Below are 22,217 nucleotides of genomic sequence, written 5' to 3' on the forward strand. Positions count from 1 at the left end.
TGTGGAGTTACACAGGGTGATGGGGGCAGGCAGTTCTTCCTGAAGTCCACAACCATCTCACGTGTACATCAAGGCAACAACAACAGATGACTTTCTTTATTCTTCTTTTATTTAACAGACTGTCCTAATAACTCAATGATCCACACAGGGAGTAACAACACTGTTTAGGGAGGGTTTAGCTGGTGTGCAGTGCTTCTTCATCTTCATCCTCCTATCTTTCCACTCAAGGTGCTTTCAAACTACATATCTCGTTCACCCATTTATACACTGATGGCACTGGCTGCCATGCAAGGTGCCAACTGCTCATCAGTTTTATGAGCTAACCATTCATACACATTCACACAACGACTGCACAGCCTTCAGGAGCAATTTGTGGTTCAGTAACTTGCTCAAGGACAAGTGGAGAAACACTGATCATCTGCTCTACCTCAAACACAGTCATCAGTGTAGTAACACTTTGTTTGTTTCATATCTTCACTATGTCAGAGAACATATCATTTTAAATGTAAGTGTTTCTATTATCAAAGTTGTAGAAAAGTCAATTTTGGATTTTTGCTCTCTGTGACAAGAAATATTCACGATTTTAATAACAAACAATGTTGACATTATGATTGATAGCCTTTTAAAAATCAGCTGACATGTTTTTAATTACTTTATATTTACTGTCAAAAAGTTATAAATTCAAGTTCAGATGTTTCAGATTTGTCTCACTGACATGAAGAGTTACTAACTGCTGACCCTCAGTGGTGACTACAAGCCAGTACACTGGAAAGTGTCACCTTTGTAGTTGCCTTGGTTGGCTCTTTGACTTTGTATGTCACAAGCAAAGTTGCTTTGCAACAAGTCTTATCAACTACAACACAGCTGCAGCATGTGTCTACACACTGCTGAGCTCTGTTATCTGAGCTTTATCATGTCTCCATCAGGATATACAGCTTTGATTATAGTCTCCAACCTCAGCTTGCCCAATTTATATATATAAGCTATATACTCTATATCTATATATATCTTATATATATCATATCTATATATATATATAATTATTAATCAGCAAATTCTTATTTTTTAGTGCTTTTTTTCTTCTTCAAGTCAAGTCATCTTTATTTTTAGTTTTAGAAGTACAGCAAATTTAAAAAGATATTAACAGTGTAAATATAGCAATGGTATTTTAATAGCAATAAAAGACAAAACAATGTAAACAGTGTAAATGTAGATGGCATACAGTAATTTGACTCTTCATAGTTTATATAATTAATATTAATCTGAATTTTAGTGGTTTTTACTTCCTTTCAAAACAATATGCACAACTCTTTGAATTGTATTTGTTTACACACATACAAAAGATACAAATATATACAGAAGCTGCATGAAATATGATTGTATCATTCATTATGTGTCTTAATAATATTAACTATATTAAGATTGTTATTTGATGTTGATGAAGGTAAACATGCATTCCTTATTATACTTGAAATATGTTTAAACTGTACTCTGACATTTTTATTTATGTGTCATGCTATGTGAATTTGGACAACAACCTTTAAAAGACTGACGATGATGATGAAGTCTTTGTCTCCTCCCTCTCTTCCTCCCTCTCTCTCTCTCTCCCAGGCTTCACAGCCTCCTCCCCCCTCTGAACAAACGAGATGACCATCGGTGGATCATCCAGTCCTCGATTAGTAGATCCAGTCAGGCGAGCGGGACACAGCCCACTGCACGGATCAAAGAGAGGGGGCCAAAACATTTCGGATCATCCTCATCAGCTATGAACCCTCCACGTTAAGTAGAAGTCACACGGAGCTCTCACACCATAAACGCGTCGAGGATGAGCGGGTCTGCAGCGGCCACAGGATCGGCTTCTTGCCGTTTCGCCCACTATTTTGTTGTGTGTGGAGTGGACACGGAGACAGGCCTGGAACCGGACGATGGAGCAGGTACATTATATAAACATAACCAAAATATTATATCAAAGCATTTATTGTTTCATGTAGGTCTCTCTCTCTGTCTGTTTGTGTGTGTGTGTGTGTGTGTTGGGGTGACATCTATTTAAATATGTTTTGATTGGAGGCCACATTTTTTCCTTTCAAAGCTTGTTGACAACAAAAAATCTGCCAGCAGCCTGAGCAGAATAACATCTCTGCCTCCCCTTCTGTCTCTGTAGGCTGTTATATGAACAATAACATTATTTTATTTAATTTCTATCAAATAAATTCCAACATAATTTCATTAAAATATTTTTTTTTGGCAGCAGGATGTGTGTATTCCTAAACACAATGCTGATGTAAGACGTATTCCTTAGTATGAAACATGACATACAAAGAGAATGATCATTTCTCCTCTGAACGTGAAGCAATCTGATTTAATTTAACATGACAAACATCCTGTGTCATCCTCTATTATTAAGCTTTTGTATGAACTCTGCTTGGGCGGTTCTGTTTGTCTTTTGATGATATTTTTAACACCGTACTGAGAATATAGCTTTGTTAGTTTCTGCAAGTCATCCACTACTACACCTGGATGAGGAACATGGAGAAAGGGCTAAATAGATGGGGTACGACAACATCCTGTCCTGCCTAATAAAGCTGGACCACAGATGGAGCACCCAGGCGGTGGTTCATGATTAACACAGGGTTGATCACAGTGTACAATGATGAATCTTTGCGGCTCTTATCTCAAACAGAGATGGACCTTTTTGCTTTACCAAACCACCCTCTCTGTCCTTTATCACCTAAAGCCTGAAGGAATGCTGTGGATGTAGGGGTCAGCTGCAGTGATGGTTTATTTGTGGTGGATAGAAACAGAGATATCAGGTGGTGTGGCTTTCATCAACACTGTAGCTGTTGACACACTGGTAAGGTGAGGACAGATTCACCCTGGAGCCCTCTGTGACGTCTGCATGTATCCATGTGTGAGGAAAAAAAATGAGGTGTGCTTAATACCAACACCTTGAACTGTCACTTCCAGATTTGTTTTGTGGAGTCACCCTCTATTATCTCTGTATTCTTTGCAGCAGCTCATGTGGATCTTCAGGGGAAATGTGGCTGTAACTGGACATGCTTAATCCTACCTTGTTTTTGTCGTTTGAATAATATGAAATATATTTAAGATGAGACTGCTGCAGATTATTCAGTGCTCTGACTAACCATCGGGGACTTTGATAGCTGGCTCCCTGCAGTGTGTGACAGCACTGCTGGCGAGTATATCTGAGCTCCACCAATCTGCTTATGTAACAGCAGGTCATCTTAGACCCACTGCAGCAGTAGGGGGGCTTTGTGTCTCTTTACATACATATCCTATAAACTGCAGTCAACACATAGATGTTTATTCTTTACATCAGCCTTATGAGGGTTTGGATGTGAGAGGTCATACTGTATCTCTTCTTGTGTGTAATTAGTGAATGCCTACAGAAAAACAAACTGCTCTTGTTGGCTTATCAATAGATGCCACTGTGTTTTCTGCAGCCTAATCAAATTTCATGTGACGTTGCCTGTTGGCACGCTGAATGGCCAAGGCTTCAGCGCCCGTTCGGGTCTGGTGACGGTCACAGGGGGATGACATCAGTGGAGGGCGAGAACACCCTGACTGATCGGTTGCGAGTTAATTGCAAAGAGTGCATTTAGTACACAGAAATGTATTTTTAGGCTCTCAGCACAGCACTTTTATCCTTTTTATTTTAAGCATCTTTGGCTGAGATGAAAAGCGAAAAATTTGTCATTTTCCTTGTGTCTCACCTTCAATGGACGGACAAACGTGCAATGCAAAGATGGAGTGATTGTTCAAGTCCTCATCAGTCAATGCTGGCCAGCTGACATTTGCTGTCATTTTTAATCTCTCCGCCTTTTTTTAATATCTATCCTCATCTGCTCATGTAATGTTGTGATGAATGGGACGGTGGGGGTTATTCAGCTGGTGAATATGACAGCTGTCTACCTTTTATGGATGTTCAATCATCCCTGATTAAGTGGGCCTGTTTTAGGGATGTGGGGGCCATACATCTTTGTGATTAATGTACAAACTGTGGACTGTACATTAAATATAAATTTTGGTTTTTGTTCTTAGTTGATTTGATAGAAAATGATTTAGCAACTGTTTTGTTAATCAGTTTTTGAAATCCGAAATGCCAGACAACATATTAGTTGTGAAGATTTGCTGATTTTCTCTGTCTTGTGTGGCAGTAAATTGAAAATATTTGAGTTTTTTTCGGACTGCTCATTGGACAAAACAAGCAATTTGAACACATCATCTTTGGCACATTTAATGGTACAAACACTCACTCAAGAAAAATATAAAATAAGAATGAAAGTATGTATTAGTTGCAGCCCTTTTTGATTATGTTAAGTATTCTGCAGTTCACACATAGTTTCTACTGTGTGTATGTTAATGTGGTAAGCGGAGGAAACATGCTAATTACAGCCTAATTCAAACAGGCATTTAAACTCTCATTCAAACCCTAAAACAAACCTCCCTCTCACTCACAGAAAGAGAAGAGAGTGGTGGGAACTAGTGTCAGGAGGCATGTGGGTTTTAATCAGGTCAGCTGATAAAACTCATTGTGACGTAACCGCTGACGAGCTTTGTCTTGATGGCTATCTTTGAGGCCTTCGGTGGAAATTGCAACCATGGCAACTAGGTGTTCTTCTAAGCGAGGCTTTATTCTGCCTCTCAGCGCAGATACCAATTTGTATCCGTGGCAAAGAACATTTACTCTCCCTGTTGTCACTGTAATCCATTAGCATCCGTCTCCCACCTACCAGTCTGACTCAGTTTAACTTCAAGCCGTTCCCCCTCCTCACGTTGCCTACTGTGCAGTTTCCTCTCTCGTGGTGCTGTGCGTCATCTCGTGGGCAAGTAAAGTGGATGTTCCCGAATACTGAATGAGTGCATCAAAGCTGGCAGCTGAGAGAAGACTGATCATGAAGTCTGAGAATTCATGGTGGAGTAGTGAAATGGGGAATACGGTGAAGAGGACTGTTCAAGGGCATCCCCACCAGAAAGTGGATGAATAATGAAAGTATCTCATTCACAACCATTACACACACTGGATCACACACACACACACACACACACACACACACACACACACACACACACACACACACACACACACACTTTGTTTCTATCTCACACAGACTGTAACCAGAGCTAGAAGCTGACACAAGGTAAAGAGACTGAAGAGAGTGGGAAACTTGAGCCGGACATGGCAATGCATCAAATCTGAGCATTGGGAATGTATTGGGAATGTTTTCTTGCAGGCGCTGCAAATTCAATCGTTTTATATACATGTAGCTAGTTTTATAGAGATCTTTCATCTTTTACCCAGAGTGGTAGCGTATTTTCATCCTGTGCACACTCCCTACAAGAGTAAAGAGTTTCCTGGTGCAGAGTGTCAGGGATGAAGGGTGTTGTACTGCTTTCTCAGTCTATCTCTATGGTAATGAGTTGAGTTACATAACCCTTGGAAAGGTTTTTCCTTCTTTGCTGCAGAATGGCTCTAGCTGTCGACAACAGATGAACTTTTTTTTTTTTTGTTCAGCCTGTATCAGACAAGGTCGTCCTCTCTGAGCTTTTTCACAAATCAAAGCTACTGTTGTTTTGTTTGGCATCCTCTGCTCTGTCCTTTTCATCTTTTTAATTAATTCTATCTCAGCTCGTATGAATGTTAAAGATCACTCTGTACTAATGCGATAATGCTGTATTTATGTCTTTCAGGTGAGGCTTTTGAGCAGAGCCCTATTCGACGGTCCTTCAAATCAAAGGTTCTGGTGCACTACCCTGAAAGCACAGACAGGAACCCCTTCAATAAAGATGCTGTCAACATGGTGAGAAGTCCTCTTCTTCAGTGTCGCTCATTTTCTCTCACAACAATGGGAATGATAAGGAAGGACAACATGTGCCTTGTTTGTAGTGTAAATGCTTTGTACGGGAATTGTTACAAAAGAGGAACATGATAACAAAAACAACTGGGGAAAAAGGTGTGGTAGGAGCCATTTATCTTCCCTTGTCTGCAGCCTCTCATAGAGTATACAGTGTTCTTTCTTTTGTCTAATTATTTCTCTGTGTTAAAAAAAAGTAGGTCAGGGTGAAAATGAATTATTCTCTTGAGGATCATTAGCAGTCAGATATGATTCATTTTGATGTCATAACTGACTTTTCGCGCATCAAAATAGACACCACAGTTATTTATTTCTGATTATTTAAATTAGTAGTCCTGGAAACATCTATATGTGTCAGCAGCACAAAAACTTTTCCTGGGATATTATTGTACGTTCTTCCATGTTTATCAGTTATTTCCATTTTCTCTGCTAAAATATTTCCTTTAACTCTAAGAAGATCGCTAAAATTTAGCTTTGAATAAATTTTACAGGAACCAGGATTTGCTCTATTTTCTTGTTTAGCTTTTTTGCTGGATACAAGCTTCATTTTTATCACATATTTCTTCTTTGTTCAGCCTCCTTTATTTTCCTCCCCATTGTCCCAGATATGCTTTAGTCTAAATTCAGAAAACAAGAATATAGTTTAGAAAGTTCACTGTTTTTTATATCAGCTATTGAAACTACTGTGAAAGCTTACTGTGGTTTATTGTTACTTAATTTTAAACCCTCCTTTATGTTTCCTCCTCTTTATTCTTCACACTTTCTCCTCAGCTCTGTATGCCGAGGGGTCTTTCCTTCCGCACTCAGGCTGACCGGCTTGATCCTCAGTTTCACTCATTCACAATGTCTTTTGACGACGGCACACGTTCCTATGGCTTCGTCCACACCTTCTACGAGGAGGTTACCAGTGCTCAGATCATCACTGCCATGCAAACTCTCTACCAGATGCACCACGTTGAGCACCACTCAGCTTCCTCTGCCTCCTCTCCCTCATCCTCATCTTCGTCTGCCTCCTCGCCCTCCACCTCCAGCATGGACTCGCTTGTGAGCAGCCTGGATGAGTCAGATGCCGAGTCTTTGGCCGGGTTGTCTGGCTGCCTCGGCTGTGCAGGTTCTTTTGATCCGGCACGAGACACTCTGTATGTGTCCAAAGCCCTCTGCCTCTTCACTCCACTCCCCTTTCTTCAAGCTGCGCGACAGTTTCTGTCCCAGCTGCATCAGGCTGTGACGTCACACACACCCCCACCCCTCCCTCTAGAGAGCTACATCCATAATATCCTGTACGAGGTCCCCCTGCCTCCTCCTGGCAGGTCGTTGAGGTTCCACGGTGTACAGGGACCCATCGTGTGCCAGCGGCCTGGGCCGGGTGAGCTGCCACTGGGGGAGTATCCTCTTGGAGAGGCGTTCTCCCTGCTGGGTGTGGACAATATGGTGCAACTACTTACCTGTGCACTTCTGGAGACGCAAGTCCTACTTTGCTCACAAGGTCAGCACAATAAAAATAAGAAATGCTCTCATGTTGCTAACATTTAATGTACACCAGGGTAAAATAAGATAGATGTTATAATGTTTATTATATAAACTCGATTTTAAGACACTCTTTTCAGTGTTTTTACAGAATGTTTTGTTTTGTGCATAAGTCTACTTATGCATAAAAGTGTTGACCGTGTCTGCCTCCTGAACCCAAAATGGGAGCTTGTTCCACATAAAAGGAGCTTGATAGCTCAAAGCTCTGGCTCTTTTGGAGACTGTAGGAACCACAAGGAACCCTGCAGTGTTGTAGTGGGGTAGTAAGGTACTATGAGTTCTTTAAGGTATGATGACATGACATAAATATAACACCAAAATGTAGAATCAATAGAAATAGACAAGACAAGTACAATACATGGTGAAAAAATGGACAAAACTTTAATATATAAATAAAATATATAACATAATATATAAACAAATATGCAATTTTTTTTTGTTTTCACTGTAGTTATCCCATGTGTAACCTGCAGCACTAACCTGACAGAAAGGTTTGAGGGTAAATACTGCAGAGAGACTGACATTGAAACTTAATGAGTGTGGAACATCCTCAGTCATTAAACGGGCAGCGCTCTGCTGCATGTCAACAGGAATCTGAGTTTAATAGTTGTATAAGCAGCTCATGTAAACAGCTTCATTAAAGTAGCATTAACAGGAATGTACTTCATTTCTTGATACTTTAAGGTGATTCATTCGTGCTAATCTCACATCTCTCTCTCTCTCTCTCTCATCTGACTCATCTCCTCAGACTACCAGCGTTTGATGACAGTGGCAGAGGGCGTCACCACTTTGTTATTCCCATTCCAGTGGCAACACATCTACCTGCCCATTGTTTCTGCACCGCTAAATCACCTCCTGGATGCCCCTGTGCCGTTCATGATGGGTATCCAGCGCAGGGACGGAGCTCAGCGATCCTCCCTCCACCTTCCACACGAGGTACCTAAACAAGGATCATATGTTTAAATTTCTGTCATCAGGATTTTTATAAACATTGACACAAAAGGATCTAAAAATGTTTTGCTAAACTGGGATGTTCTTCCAGCCATTTACTGATCCTCTCTGTGCTGCATGCGCGACAATTTGCTCTTTGCCACCGGCCTGTCAAACTGAGACGATACATTTCCCTTTCACAAATCTAATCCTGCACACAAGATCACTTTATGCTGCATGAATTTCTCACTCTTTGAAGTCGCTCTGCCACAGTAAGGAGGCAGCTGAAAGACGGCTTGGGAGTGGGGGATGAAAGCAAAAATGCAGAGCAGACTGAGAGATCCTGAATAATGGGCTGAATAATTAATGAGAATTGGGGATTACCAGTCATTTCTTGAGTTGCACAGTTTAATGTATGAGTGGTAATTTGCTAGGAAGATATTTTAATCATACATTGATTTGGTTGCAATGTTTTTTTTTCTTCTTGACGTCGATATGGCCACATTTTGACTCAAAAATGGTCCTCAAAACATCAAAACATGATCTCCTCCTGATATTTAAATGAAAGAGATGATGAAAAGAACTAAATACTTTAAGTAGGAAGAAGCTGCAGAGAGTAAGAGGATGTCTGCAAATGTCCACTCTCCAGTACATCATCCCCCGAGGCTGTTAACTGCCTCCCTGAGGTCGCTGTTGAAGGTCACGTTGCTGCTGACACCACCGTGCTCCACTGCTGCTTACAGAAGCAGTATTTTTAAATCAGTTCCTATCGTTCTCACACAGTATCGAACTCTTTGCTCAGCAGCTTCGTGGGCACAGTTTTTTTTGTTTTTTCTAATTGGTTTGCCTGTGTGAAATCCTAATATTTCCCTTGTTGCATTGATAGCAGCATAATCCTTCGCATGCTAATACCCTCTGAGGGTTTATCGTCTCTGATCTTAATTGGATGTTAAAGCTCAGCCAGAAGAGTCTGTACATTGTGATTGTTGTGTCTGTTATGATTATCTCTCTTCTTTTGTCCCCACACAGGCCAACCTGTGCTTTGTGGACATTGACAAACACTCTGTCGAGGCTCCAGAGGACCTTCCCTTGTTTCCAGACCAGATCGAGTTAATCCAGGAGCTGAGTGAGGTACTGCTGCGTTTTGGGCTCCCTCCTCAGGGTGGCACGATTATTAAGCCTAACACCACCACCACCACCACCACCGCCACCACATCTCCACGCCTGAGCAGTCTGGTGCTGGAGGATCTGATGGAGGACAGAAGGAACGGGAACCTCGGCGGCGAGGAGCTGGCGGTGCTGGAGAGGCTGCAGGCTCTGGCACGGAGGTGTGGAGGAGGAAAAATGTCAGATGAAGGGAAGACGCTGGGACACGTGTTTGAGGAGGAGGAGGAAGAGCTGAAGGCTGCGAAGCTCAACATTCAGCTGAGGGAGGTGTTTGCAGGACGGTTTGCTGCCATGTTTGGCAGGTACGAGGATTTTGTCATCCACAGCGCAGTTGATTTGGATTCCTGGTTGAGTAACCGAGAGGCGTCGTTCAGCTTTGATAAGGTAATTCAGTAAATGTCAGTGCAAAATGATTGATTGATCTAATAAAAGTACTGTATTTATGCAAATTATTTGAACATATGTTGAGACTGTTTCTCTGTGCATTTGATTGTGGCAAAAATATGATATCTCTGTCCATGTTTTGTGCTGTTTCAATGTTTCAGGGTTCTTTCCTCTCAGTCCAACCTGCAACCCACTTGCACTTCTTGTCTCGGTTCCTGGAGACGTCCATGTTTTCTGCTTTTGTGGACGGGAAGGTGATATCTCGCTGGGCGGATAGAGAGCCACTGCAGCAACTGTTTGACAACCGGCTGGAGAGAGAACGACTGTATGACACAGATGAAGAGGACTCCCGTAACTGTCGTTACAGGAAATGCACTTCACTCTTTGAGTCAGGTACTGTGGAGATCCTCAGGAACAAAAGAGGATGAAATAGAGTACTATGACATATATACTGTTACAAAATAAGTCACAAAATAGATACTGTGTTTCTACAACAACTGAATATGTAACACAAATAGATGTTTTTGAGATGGAAGTGACATCTATAATAAATGAAAGTACCTTGGCATTTAATAGTAACCTAAAGTATTGCAGTCATTTGAAGAAGCTGTACATTTTAATAACAACCTACAACATCAGGATGTTTCATCGGTTTTCAGCATCTGTACCCAGAAAATGGAAAGGAAAGGAAAGGAAAGGAAAGGAAAGGAAAGGAAAGGAAATGGGTATTAGTGGCAGTGGACTGAGTCCAGATTGAGTTCAAAATTTTTATGCCACCAATAAAAAGATCTGCAGCAAGTCAGCTTTTGTATCACTCTATCAGGGTAATATAATACAGTGGTTCTAGTTGTAAATCAATATTCTCCTAGTAATGATCTCAATTTTGTACAATCCTTACAAAAATGTGTGTGTGATCTCCGACCTGTTTACAATCTCGCCAGCACTAATTAGTTTAGGTGTCATTGGTGTTGGATCAAATTTTGATGAAATGAAAGGAGTTTATTTCTATGTTTCATCTTCGATAAAGACATTCAACGTCAGATTCCACTTTTTCTTTTAAAGTATTTCCTCACACGTGACATGATTATTTTTACTACTCTTTCCTTCCACAATCCCTATGTGACGGTAAATAATTTCTCAATTGTAAATAAAAAAACAAACAAACATTGAAGCATAAAACCCAAATTATCTTATAATTGTTGAAATTATTTTAAAATCCCCCCTTAAACATTTGATCTATTTTCCTTTCTCGTCCACTTCCTATGCCTAATCCAGCGTTTAATCTACCTGGAAGAAAGCCCTTGCTCTTTGCAGTCTTCATTGCTCTTTCTCACCAATGACTGTGATGTTCTAGGAAATAGTCATCCATTCATTTTTTAAAATCAGTTTTCTCCAGCTGTTATGCTCCAAAACTGGCATTTTTTCTTGCATTAACCACTCAGCCAGGACACAAAGTTGTGCAGTCCAGTAATATAATTTCAAATTAGGTCCGACTGATTATTATTTTATTATCATTATTATTTTTTGGGGTCAGGAAATAGTTTCAATATAGACCTAGGTTTCCTTTTCTGCCATATTAACATGGAAAGATTAATATCAGTATCCAGATGGGTAATGACTGAAAAAGATACAATAGCTTAGGGAGAATATTGATCCAAACAGTTAAAAAAAAAAAACTTTCAAAATAATGAAAGTAGGAGATATTCCCATTGTGCCAAATCTGATTTTTATATTTATATTTTTTATATGCCAGATTTTTAAGAGGGAATCTACAAATCTGTCTCCATCTGTCGTGTTTTGGTTTGTCTTGTACAGTATGTGGATTCTGTTGTTTAGGTGCTCTGTTGTAATAAGTACTGCTTAAACTCTGCTCCAGGGGACGTGTACTGGTACGTTTAGCTATTAAACTGATGCATTTCTTAAATTGAAATGAAAATCACAAAAGGGATTGAATATAATCCCAACCAATTGAATACAAGATGTTCATGTAAGGAAATGTCTTTTTATCGTCACTTTCATGACTCATCGGTGTTGGATCTTAAGCATTACTGTGTTTGTCTCTGCAGCTCAGGCCATTGAGCGCAGACTGCTGAAGGCTGACCACACAGCCATACACCCCCACCTGCTGGACATGAGGATTGGCCAGGGTCGTCACCAGCAGGGCTACTTCCCCAAGCTGCAGGCTGATGTGCTTGCACAGGGACAAAACACCAACAAGTGAGCCTTTGTTATCTGCTCTTATTCAGAAGACTTCATTCCCAACCACGTTGCAAAGTTGTAACCCAGAGCAGATCCAAGAGGGTACAAGAAGTAGCTCAACTAGTTGGAATAAAATGATTATTTATGATTAAACCAATACAGCTACACACTTTAGGAGGAAAATAAACATCCAAATAAAAAAAATAATTATTATCACAATAAATGGCAAATCTACTTAAAAGTAGTTTACAAACAGAATAATTAACAAAATGGCTACAAAATAGTTTGATCGCTAAAAGTAATTGATACATGACCTCTGCTCACGCCACACCTCGTGTTAATAGTACAGATTTGACCAAAGTGACCTAAAAATTGACAATTCAACTGTATATGAATTCTAACAACAACAAAAATAAGAACCACTGCATTAGTATATCAAAGGTAGCCATGGTCTACCTTACTGACTACCCAAAATACCCACACATATTCTTTAAATTACACAAAGTTTATTTTACGTTATCTGTGTGAACAGGTGGTCCAGTCGTGTCACAGCATCACGCAGGTCCGACCCCAAGAGATCAACGGTGACTGAACACTCAGTGGAAAATGAACAGAGACAGGTACAGGTACTTTCATGTGTTCAGACACACATAGACAAACACACAGGCTGTAACAAGCTTGATGTAATACCTTTTTGCATATTTAACAGAAGCACACATTTGTGAGGAAGAACCTGCGCCAGTCTAAGCTGCTCGACTCATCGCCTCAAGCCGTCACTCAGACTCACAGAGAGTTTGTCGACGGGCTGCTAAGCGAGTGTCGTCTGAAGGTGAGGGCTCCATCCTTGTGGTAATGTAGGCTGATTTCTTAAATTGTTGTTCAAGGTTAATGCCACAAAGTGTCCTCTGGCTTTTTAGACCAAACGGATGCTGATGGAGAGGATGGGGAAGGAGAGTGTGGAACTGGGTCAGGGAGAAGCCAACATCACAGGCCTGCAGGAGAACACACTCATCCACGGTCTGTGTGACCTACTGGAGAGGACTTGGGGCCATGGTCTGCAGCTGAAACAGGTCAGACACATTACAGTACATCCCTTTATCAGCTCAGATGGCCTACAAAAACCATCTGGTTTCCTCGTGTTCCTCCAACATAAAGAAATGACTGCATGTTGACAAGTGTGCTTGTTTTGAACAGGGGAAGTCCGCACTTTGGTCTCATCTGCTTCACTATCAGGCAGCCCAGGGGAAGATGGAGACACCAGCAGAGTCTCCAGGTCAGAGCTCACCACTGCTGTTTTATTTTTATTTTTTTTGTGTAAATCCGAGCTAAGAGTTGAATGATCAGCCGTGTTTACCTTGCTATCTGTTTAGGGGGGTCTAACGGGTCGGACCAGAGAACGTTTGATGATGGGACTCCTGTCCTGAGAGGAACTTTAATACAGGATATGAGGTAAAAAAACAGCACAGTGTGGGTCCAACGTCCTGAACACTTCAAAGGACCTCAGTCTCCTTAGCAACTGGAGACGATTTTGACCTTTTTTGTACAGGACATCCGTGTTTTTTATTATCACAGCTTGTTGTCTTGTTTTTTTTTCTTCCAGGTTTATCCAGACCATGAGTGAGGGTCTGTCTGAGGTGGGTCAGGCTCGGGCCTGGATCCATCTAGCTCTGGAGAAGAAAATGCTGTCCCAACACCTGAAAGAGCTGCTTAAAAACCAAGAGCTGCTCAGGTCACAATTCACTCATATTTCAGGATTTTATTTCTACTTAATCCCATGACTGACATTTGTTTTCTTCTTGTACCCCAACAGGCAACTGTACAAACCTCATGCATTCCTGCTCTGTGAGGAAGAAAGAGAGCAGTTTTTGTTCCACCTGCTGTCTCTCAACACTGTGGACTACCTCTGCTTCACACGCGTCTTCACCTCCATCAGTGAGTCCTGTAAACTTTTAACAAGAAAATGCTAGAATTTACTGGCATCTTTACAGCTTTTCAAGGACAAAGAAAGTCTGCTCCGGGTTGTGTCTGCGTTTTACAACCTCCGTCTCCACCCACTGACCCTTTATACTTGAATTACACCCAGTATCCTGCGGATTCACACACGCACTCCAGACCTCAGTCAATAGACATTAAAAATACTCTTTGTCTCTGCAGGTATTCCGTACCGTGTTGTTATAATACCCATGAAGAAGCTGAGTATTGCGATGGCAACAGTTAACCCTTGGGTGTGCGTGTCAGGAGAACTGGGCGATTCAGGAGTTAGACAGCTATCAAAGAATACACAGGAGATTTATTTCCAGGTTTGTACACACTTCTCAGCAGTACAGTCGACATTGTGTCTAACAGACGACACACGCAGAGCTACACTTTAACTCGTGCTTTTCATTGCAGTGCAAGAACCTGGGCAGACTGAGCACTCTGCAGCTGGGACAGGAGAACTCTGGTCTGCTGGCCAAGTGTCTGATAGACTCTGTGATGGTGTATAATGAGATCACTGGACACACCTACAAGTAAGATCCTCACTCTGACCTTGGTGTCCAGTTGTGTTTGTGGATTACAGCTTCATGTTTGATAGACACGATGGTATTTAAATGATCCTGACGGTCTGTACTTCCTTAAACCCTCCCATGAGAAAGCTGCTTTATACATGATAATAACATAATGTAGACAATCCATCACTTTCTCTATCTGGAGCATATTTCAGGTCACTGCATTTTTATTTTCCACCATACTGTCATCAATTTAAACCAGCTGCTAACTGTTAGAGAGTCTAAAGGTGTATGTATTATTATCAAGGGTCTTCAACATTTTTTAGGCCACATAGATCAGTGTTTTACACTGCCTGCCACCTCAGAAAATATTCGGCTCTCCAAGTATGACCATAATATAACATCTTAACAGCTTAAAATACAGGACTGTATGTCAACCTCTTTTGCTACACAGGAGGCAGATTTATCTCTAATAAAAGGATAGTTTATTGTTGACTGTTGTTGAATTCTGAAGAACCAGAGCTAAAATTTGGTGGAAAAGTGGTGCACACTTCCCTTCCTAATATTTCCTGTTTGGAGAGTTTTTGAAGCACTGTACCTCTGTTTACTTCACTTTGCAAAACTTATTTTAAATTACATTGCAGTAATCTCATATTGTTATATCTTATTTTCATTTGAAATGTTGTAGTATTTTTAAAAAATTAAAAAGATATTGAGAATCTTTTTCGTATCACTAGTGGGAGCTTGCACACGACCCGTGATACATGTCTGAGAACCAATGTTGATATAGGGACAGATCAGGGACTCCCTAACACTGTACATATTTTGTATAAAACCATATTAAACTGGCAGGCTGTAGTGCCAGCTCACATGGCTGCAGGAGGTATAATGGGTAGCGTATCATCAATGTTGGATGTTGGATGCAAATTTTTAGACATATTTAAATTTTTGGAAAAACAATAATTTGGCATCCGCGCTGTAGTAACTCTAAAGACACCCTAGGGGACATGAACCCCCTGTTGAACTCCCTGTTGAACCCCCTGTTGAACTCCCTGTATGATTTAAACTATATATGTGAATATGTGAATGCGATGAAACCACCGAAAAATAAACAGCCTCACCGCACTACACAAGCTGACTGATTAAAAATAAACAGCCTCACCGCACTACACAAGCTGACTGATTCTCAAACTATGGTACGTGGAGGAGTCAAAAATATATTTCACATCAATGTAAAAACATACTACACAATCAAAATACTACAAAGTTTTTAATCACACATGGCTAAAATGTAATTTAAATTTCTGTAATATTTTGCATCAATATCAGCTGAAGCTATGCAGTCATATTCATGCACGTAGTGTGTGCAGTGATTAGTTAAGAGCTAAAATGTGATATCAACATAGTAAGTGGAGATAAAATGCTGAAGTATTAGGAAACCAAGGGCAGAGCAGATGAAACCCTTTTCCACCAATGAGCTCTGTTTTTTTTGGTTTCCATACAGGAGTCAACAACAGTCAAAAATAAATCATCTCCTCTCTGCCTGCTGTGTGAACTGTCTGTTATAATGATGGTACATGGAGAGCATAATATTACCTCAGGTGGTACATGGTGTAAAAGGTTTGAGAAAGACTACACCAGCTGTCCTTGTCCTTGTATAATAAATCAAATGTTTTCTTTCCTTTCAGGTTCCCATGCGGACGATGGCTGGGGAAAGGCGTGGGTGATGGCAGCCTGGAAAGGGTTCTCATTGGTCAGCTGGTGTCCCCTGGTGGAGAGGAGGATGCTGGAAGATGGTCAGGGACACCTCCACCAGAGCTGGCCTCTCCTTCCCAAAGTGTGCGAACAGTGCTGGGATCACTTGGCGGCCGAAGCAGTACGTACTGACAAAGAACACATTCTTCAGCACAATGGCTGACCTACTTGTTTGTATGCTCGCTACAATAACAGATTCTGCTCCTGTATCACTTTTCCCCCTCGTGTTTGTCATCATTCATCCTTGTGTTTCTATTTTTATCTATTCTGGATTTATCTTGTCAGGAATGTTGTCTGTTGAAGTTCAAGAGGACATGAGGGAAGCAGCAAACAACCTTGTAAAACACTTCCACAAACCTGAACAAGAGGTACGTGCTCCTCCAGTGGTTCCCAAACTGATAACCCCTGAATCTGTGACATATTATATGGATATTTCATATTCAATATATAACAATAGCAGAACAACCACTGTACTATTTACCCAAAATTTGACTGAAATAACGCATAATAATAATGCAACAGGTTTGTGTAAAACAAGCAGATTATTTCCTGTGAATATTTGAGATGGTGGCATGGTAGTGGTTAGCACTCAAGAGGGTTCCTGGCTTTCTGTGTGGAGTTTGCATGTTCTCCCCATGTCTGCGTGGCATATCTCTATTCCGGCTTCGTCCCACAGTCGAAACACATGCAGGTTAAACGTGAGTGTAAATGGTTGTTTAATTCTATGGGCTCTATGATAAACCAACTTGTGACTTGTACCCCGCCTCTCGCCCAGTGCCAGCTGGGACAGGCTCCAGCCCCACGTGACCCTGATAAGGATAAGCAGTTACAGGAAATGGAAACTTTTATCACTCTGTTTTTGTATATTTTTATAATCATTTTTTAACAAGCATACATATTTAATCAGCTTCTCAGTTAGCTACTTTATTATCTTAAATAATAATGTAAACTAACTAAAATAACTATCTTGGGACATGTGACTGCATGTCATCCCTCCTCTATCTCTCCCTACCTTCCTGTCACTCTTCAGCTGTCACTATCAAAATAAAGGTTATTTCATTCTTCACAGAAACTGATAAAAAGTTGAGATATAGACATACTGTCTATTTTTTTTTTAAAGGTTTTCTTACACCTCTTAAAATCAGGAAGGCTTTGTGACCTACCGTGAAGCTTTGCCTCAGGTTAGGAACCAGTGATTTAACCTGTTGTCTCACTAAGCTAAAATAACGAAAACGCCAAATGCATTTTTGTCTGCAACACGTTTCATTCCCCCGACTTCTCCAGCCTGCATCTCATTTGTCTCACTTGTGTATCAGACCAACATCTCTCAGTGAAAACAAAGTTAAAGTGCTGAAAACACTAAAGACGGAGTACTTTTTATTTATCTGTAATGTCACTGTAATAACATCTTTAGTGTGCAGGCTTTAATGTACAAGTGTTTGCTCTGTTCTGTTTACCTCCTCTTAGTAAATGAAAGAGGAAGCGTTTTAGATTCAGAAGTAAACAAATTGTTGTGTGCTGTGGAGGGTTTTGGAAAAATGCCGTGCCTCCTATAACTTCTATGAGAGGATTTACTGAAGCTGAAAGATGAGCCTCTTGCTTACAGTGCCTCTATTAACTCTGTTCCCATTTCTCTCTCCCCAGAGGGGAAACTTGACAGTCTTGTTATGCGGTGAAGGAGGTCTGGTGCTTTCCTTGGAGAAGTTCCTCCTGCACGGTTTCAAATGTAACCGTCTTTTCCAGAGGAATGTGTTTGTTTGGGACTTTGTGGGTAAGCACCATAAGCGTTAGTTCATTAAAAGTGATGTTTTACTTCTCCTCTATTTCCTGTCTCCATCTGGTGGCCGTGATTATGAATCTCAAATATCAAATAGCATGCAACAAAGCGCGATTGATGTGTTTATCAGCCTCCATCTCCAGTGTTTGCATTCTGTAGTCTAGTAGTATGAATATGTTATGAACTGACAGTATGATCAACTCTTTCCTGTAGAGAAGGCAGTGGTTTCCGTGGAGACAGCTGATCAGATGGGTGACCTGCAGGGATCAGTACTGACAAAGGGTCCACCATGTGACTCCCTGTGCCACTATGTCAACGCCATCAACGCCTCGCCACGAAGTATTGGAAAAGAAGGCAAATTCCAGCTGTTCGTCTGCCTGGGAATCAGGTGAGTGGTCATAATTTCTTTTAAAATTCAAGCTAAAAACACCTAAAGAAAACATTTTTGCACAAATGGAAAGATCTAAAGAAATCTTGGAAATTCAAAGAGACATCATTCCTTTCTTAGATGATGTAACATGGGGTAATAGTGCGAAAAAAGTAATTAGAAAAGATGAAGAGAAAGATGTAACAGTTAATGCATATACAAAAGGAACTGCAATCCAAAAATAGGTTTGTAATTGCATTGATGGTGATGTAATTAACTCAGCGTAATACATTTTAGACATAGATTTATGGTCCATATTTAAACCAGAAATAGGAAGAAGGTTTGAAAATATTCTCCCCACTGGAATCATATAATTTTGTGCTGGGCAAAGTTGATATAGTTTCCTTCCTGAGGAAGCCGCCTGCAGCATGACAAGACTCTCGCACTGAACCCGTTTACATAACATACAGTTCAGGGAGGGGAAGTGTCAGCCTTTGACGTCTAATGATTGGACACGAGAGGCAGAAAATCATCCATATCTCTATGGTGACCTTCATATCTCTTTGTCACAATCAAAGCAGCAGAAATACTGATTCACTTCCATTTATTTCTGGTGTACCAAAAAAATCAGTTCGATAACTGTGACATCAGCTGACACCACTGTTACATCCTTGTTTTGCCTCTGCAGTCAGAATCAATAAAGACTGCTTTAAATTGGATCTAACTGGTATTGTTACATAGACAGTATATAAACTGTTATCGTGATAAGACAGAGGTGGGGTCTCTGTTGCTTGAGAAGCAGAGGTATGCATTGTTAACTGGGTTTGGGTCTAGTCCAGGGCCTATGGGCCAGAACCAGCATGCAAAGGGTCCAAATGCACTATTTGGTCTATTTGGGCAATGGCTATGAACTAAAATGATGGTCTACGACATCACAACTCACATCGTCTATTTCGTCTATTTCTTTGCATATGTTATGTTAATTGAAGTAACTCGCTGGTTACTACGGTGTATCGTGTCCGGTGCTTGGTCACTTGGTGTTTAAAAGAGTCCTTGTGTCTGTGTTTTAGATGAACACAGTTCATGTTAGTTTCTCTCTGTTTTAAGAGACAGTACATGGTGCTCGTTCTGTCTCATTCCATGCTAAACTTCATCAAGCATATCTGGGACCATTGACCGTTGACCTTGTTCCTCTTGACAGGGACCGGCTTCTCTCTCAGTGGCTCCCCCTGCTGGCAGAGTTACCCCTGACAACTCGAACGTACGAGGAAGGCGCTCTGCTGCGGGACCGTGCTGCCGTACACTCCCTCTCTCGCATCCTACGCACACTCGATGAGTTCTCCATCACCCTGGAGACTGCACTGGTTAAAGGAGTTGACCTCTGACCCTGGCGGTGGATCAAAGCCCCTGTTTTGTCATCCTCTGCAGGAATGCTGATGGGTTCATCTTTCCATATGCGGGGTAAAAAAGGAAGTGCATTCAGACACTTGAGAACTTTATCATAAAAAAGGAGTGGACTACAAGAAGTCACTGGCAACTGGAACTCCAAACATAATGCCTTGTTCACTGATGTAAATGTCTTATACTGTATTTGCTTCAGGAAATAGTCGGATTTTTCCTATGCTTGTTTACACTGTGAAATTCTGTTTCCCCAAGGAGAAATAGAGAGTCATTCATAATCTCACATCTACAGTAGACACAGCTCAACATCCTAGGACAACTATAACTCTCCTCCAACTGCTGTATTGCTTGCACTCGAATTTTAAACTAAGCACATGCATGGCCAAAATCTTGTATGTTTGTTTTCTGTCTTAGTGTGTTGTGATCTGAAATATCAGGACTCAGGCCTTATTGTTGTTATTATTATCTAAACATTTTTCTTGACTCATTAATTGGAGGATATCTTAGTAAATATACTCAAGAAAGAAAACGTTCCCACTCTATATGTTAGAAAATGTAATATTATTATGCTCTTGTTATACCGTGTAACATCTTGCTTGTTTCTCATTGTTTATTTTAAATTGGGGTCACATACTGTGGAGTTGTTGAAACACTGAAACCAAACTGGTGTCCTAATTGTGTCAGTTCAAATAGCCCTCATCACTGTCAGGAAGCTTTTTATTTCTCTCTCTCTCATTGTAAATATTTTGCTTCTTTAGATCTTTGATAGAATTGTGCCCATTTGTTATTATGGTGTAATGAATTGTGGCATATTTTTCTGTATAAAAGCATCTTGTTTGTGTCTGTGTGAAACAAAAGATTCAACGATGGACACACTTTACTGATTAAGTGGATAATAGTCACGGTGTTTGTTTCTTAACTGTTCAGTTGTCTTCAGACAATGAATAGAGCACAGGTTCTTATAAACGCTAAGGTATTATGTTGATGTTGCGTTTAATTTAACAGTTGAAGAATTATGAAAATGCTGTCTCCTGCACTGTCCTGCAAGCACTATGTAACCCACAATGACCAAGCCTCTATTATTGTTTAAATACAGATTAGAAAAAGCAATAATGAATTGTTATTTATGAAATGTGTTGTCAAAGATTAAAGTTAATATTGACATAACTGACATGTCTTAGTCTTGTTATTTTTGTGATGACTCACAGGTCACTGAACAAATTTACTATTTCAGCCATCTGATGTTTACGGAGAATTAGACTTTTATAGCTAAGTATGGCTGTGTTTGGCTGTGACTGAAGCATCGTTTTTGGCAGTGTCACACAATCAGCGGTGTTATGCAATTAAATTCAATAACTGTGAAATCTACTTTTGTGAAGCTTATGATGCTGAATTGTTATATCAAGACTCATATCAAGGGAGACAAACTGAGGTAAATCACATTATGGTCTCATTAGGCCACCTCATCAGGTACATGTACAAACCAATAAAACAGCTCTGATATAATTTCTACTTTCACAAAGTTTATAATTGTTCAGTTTTGATTGACACTGTCAGGGAGATATCAATTGTACTGCTGAGGTTGTAGTTTACAGTAGTGTTAATCTGTACTGCATTATATTGTGAGGTGTTTACTATTATGGCATATCTCATATGTAAATGGGGAACACCTCTAATATTAGTTTAAGATAAAGTCACAGACTTTATTGAACTTCATTAACTTGTCACAGCAGATCATATTCACATGGTTGATAAGAAATTACCCATAAATAAGAAATATATTTTAAAAAAGTTATGAAGTCATGCTGGTGATAAAGAGTCTGACTACCTGTGGTAGCAGTGGGAGTAGCAGTCTGTTGTTGAATGAGCTGTGCAGTATAGTAATTATACTTATACTGAGATTATACTAAGAGATGTTTCTAATATTTTGACCAGCTTATTTACATATATGTTAGGACCAAAATATTAAAAACACTGTACAATACTGCAAACTACAACCTCAATGTTAAACATAATAGTTAAATTCATGTAAAAAACAAAACAAAACATCATAAGCCTAAGTAGAATTTATGTCAGAGCTATTATATTGGATCCCACTGGATTGTAAAAGTGCAGCTAATTAAGTGGCTGGTCAGTGTATATTTATATATACACACACATAAATCAACACACACACACACACACACACACACACACACACACACACACACACACACACATTATATATATATATATATATATAGAGAGATATATATATATATATATATATATATATATTTGGTTAACCAATAAAAGTGATTCTAATCCATTTTGTAATTAATAAGTACTCTCTACCCCTTACCATAATA

At 40.2% G+C, this 22,217-nt stretch overlaps 1 protein-coding gene across 1 annotated transcript; it reads left to right on the plus strand.

Annotated features, from left to right (window-relative positions):
- The first annotated feature begins 1,588 nt into the window (after positions 1 to 1,588).
- LOC109137413 (DENN domain-containing protein 5B) lies at positions 1,589 to 21,033 on the plus strand. Its single transcript, XM_019255574.2, has 21 exons — positions 1,589 to 1,934; positions 5,710 to 5,819; positions 6,645 to 7,359; positions 8,149 to 8,336; positions 9,360 to 9,881; positions 10,043 to 10,274; positions 11,948 to 12,098; positions 12,613 to 12,700; positions 12,790 to 12,909; positions 12,998 to 13,150; positions 13,275 to 13,353; positions 13,451 to 13,529; positions 13,681 to 13,809; positions 13,891 to 14,012; positions 14,235 to 14,380; positions 14,472 to 14,590; positions 16,258 to 16,445; positions 16,610 to 16,692; positions 17,969 to 18,095; positions 18,315 to 18,489; positions 19,670 to 21,033. The coding sequence occupies exons 1-21, from the start codon at positions 1,826 to 1,828 to the stop codon at positions 19,851 to 19,853; spliced, it is 3,819 nt and encodes a 1,272-aa protein (XP_019111119.1). The 5' UTR covers positions 1,589 to 1,825; the 3' UTR covers positions 19,854 to 21,033.
- The last annotated feature ends 1,184 nt before the right edge of the window (positions 21,034 to 22,217 follow it).

This window comes from Larimichthys crocea, chromosome XXI (assembly GCF_000972845.2).
Source record: "Larimichthys crocea isolate SSNF chromosome XXI, L_crocea_2.0, whole genome shotgun sequence".
NCBI lineage: Eukaryota > Metazoa > Chordata > Actinopteri > Sciaenidae > Larimichthys > Larimichthys crocea.

Bases quoted from the DNA above. Each gene is read 5' to 3' on its own strand.
- LOC109137413 (XM_019255574.2), top strand. From the start codon at position 1,826: ATGAGCGGGTCTGCAGCGGCCACAGGATCGGCTTCTTGCCGTTTCGCC. The intron at 10,275-11,947 runs GTACTGTGGAGA...TTGTCTCTGCAG, and splicing joins CACTTCACTCTTTGAGTCAG to CTCAGGCCATTGAGCGCAGA. The intron at 16,693-17,968 runs GTACGTGCTCCT...CTCTCTCCCCAG, and splicing joins TCCACAAACCTGAACAAGAG to AGGGGAAACTTGACAGTCTT.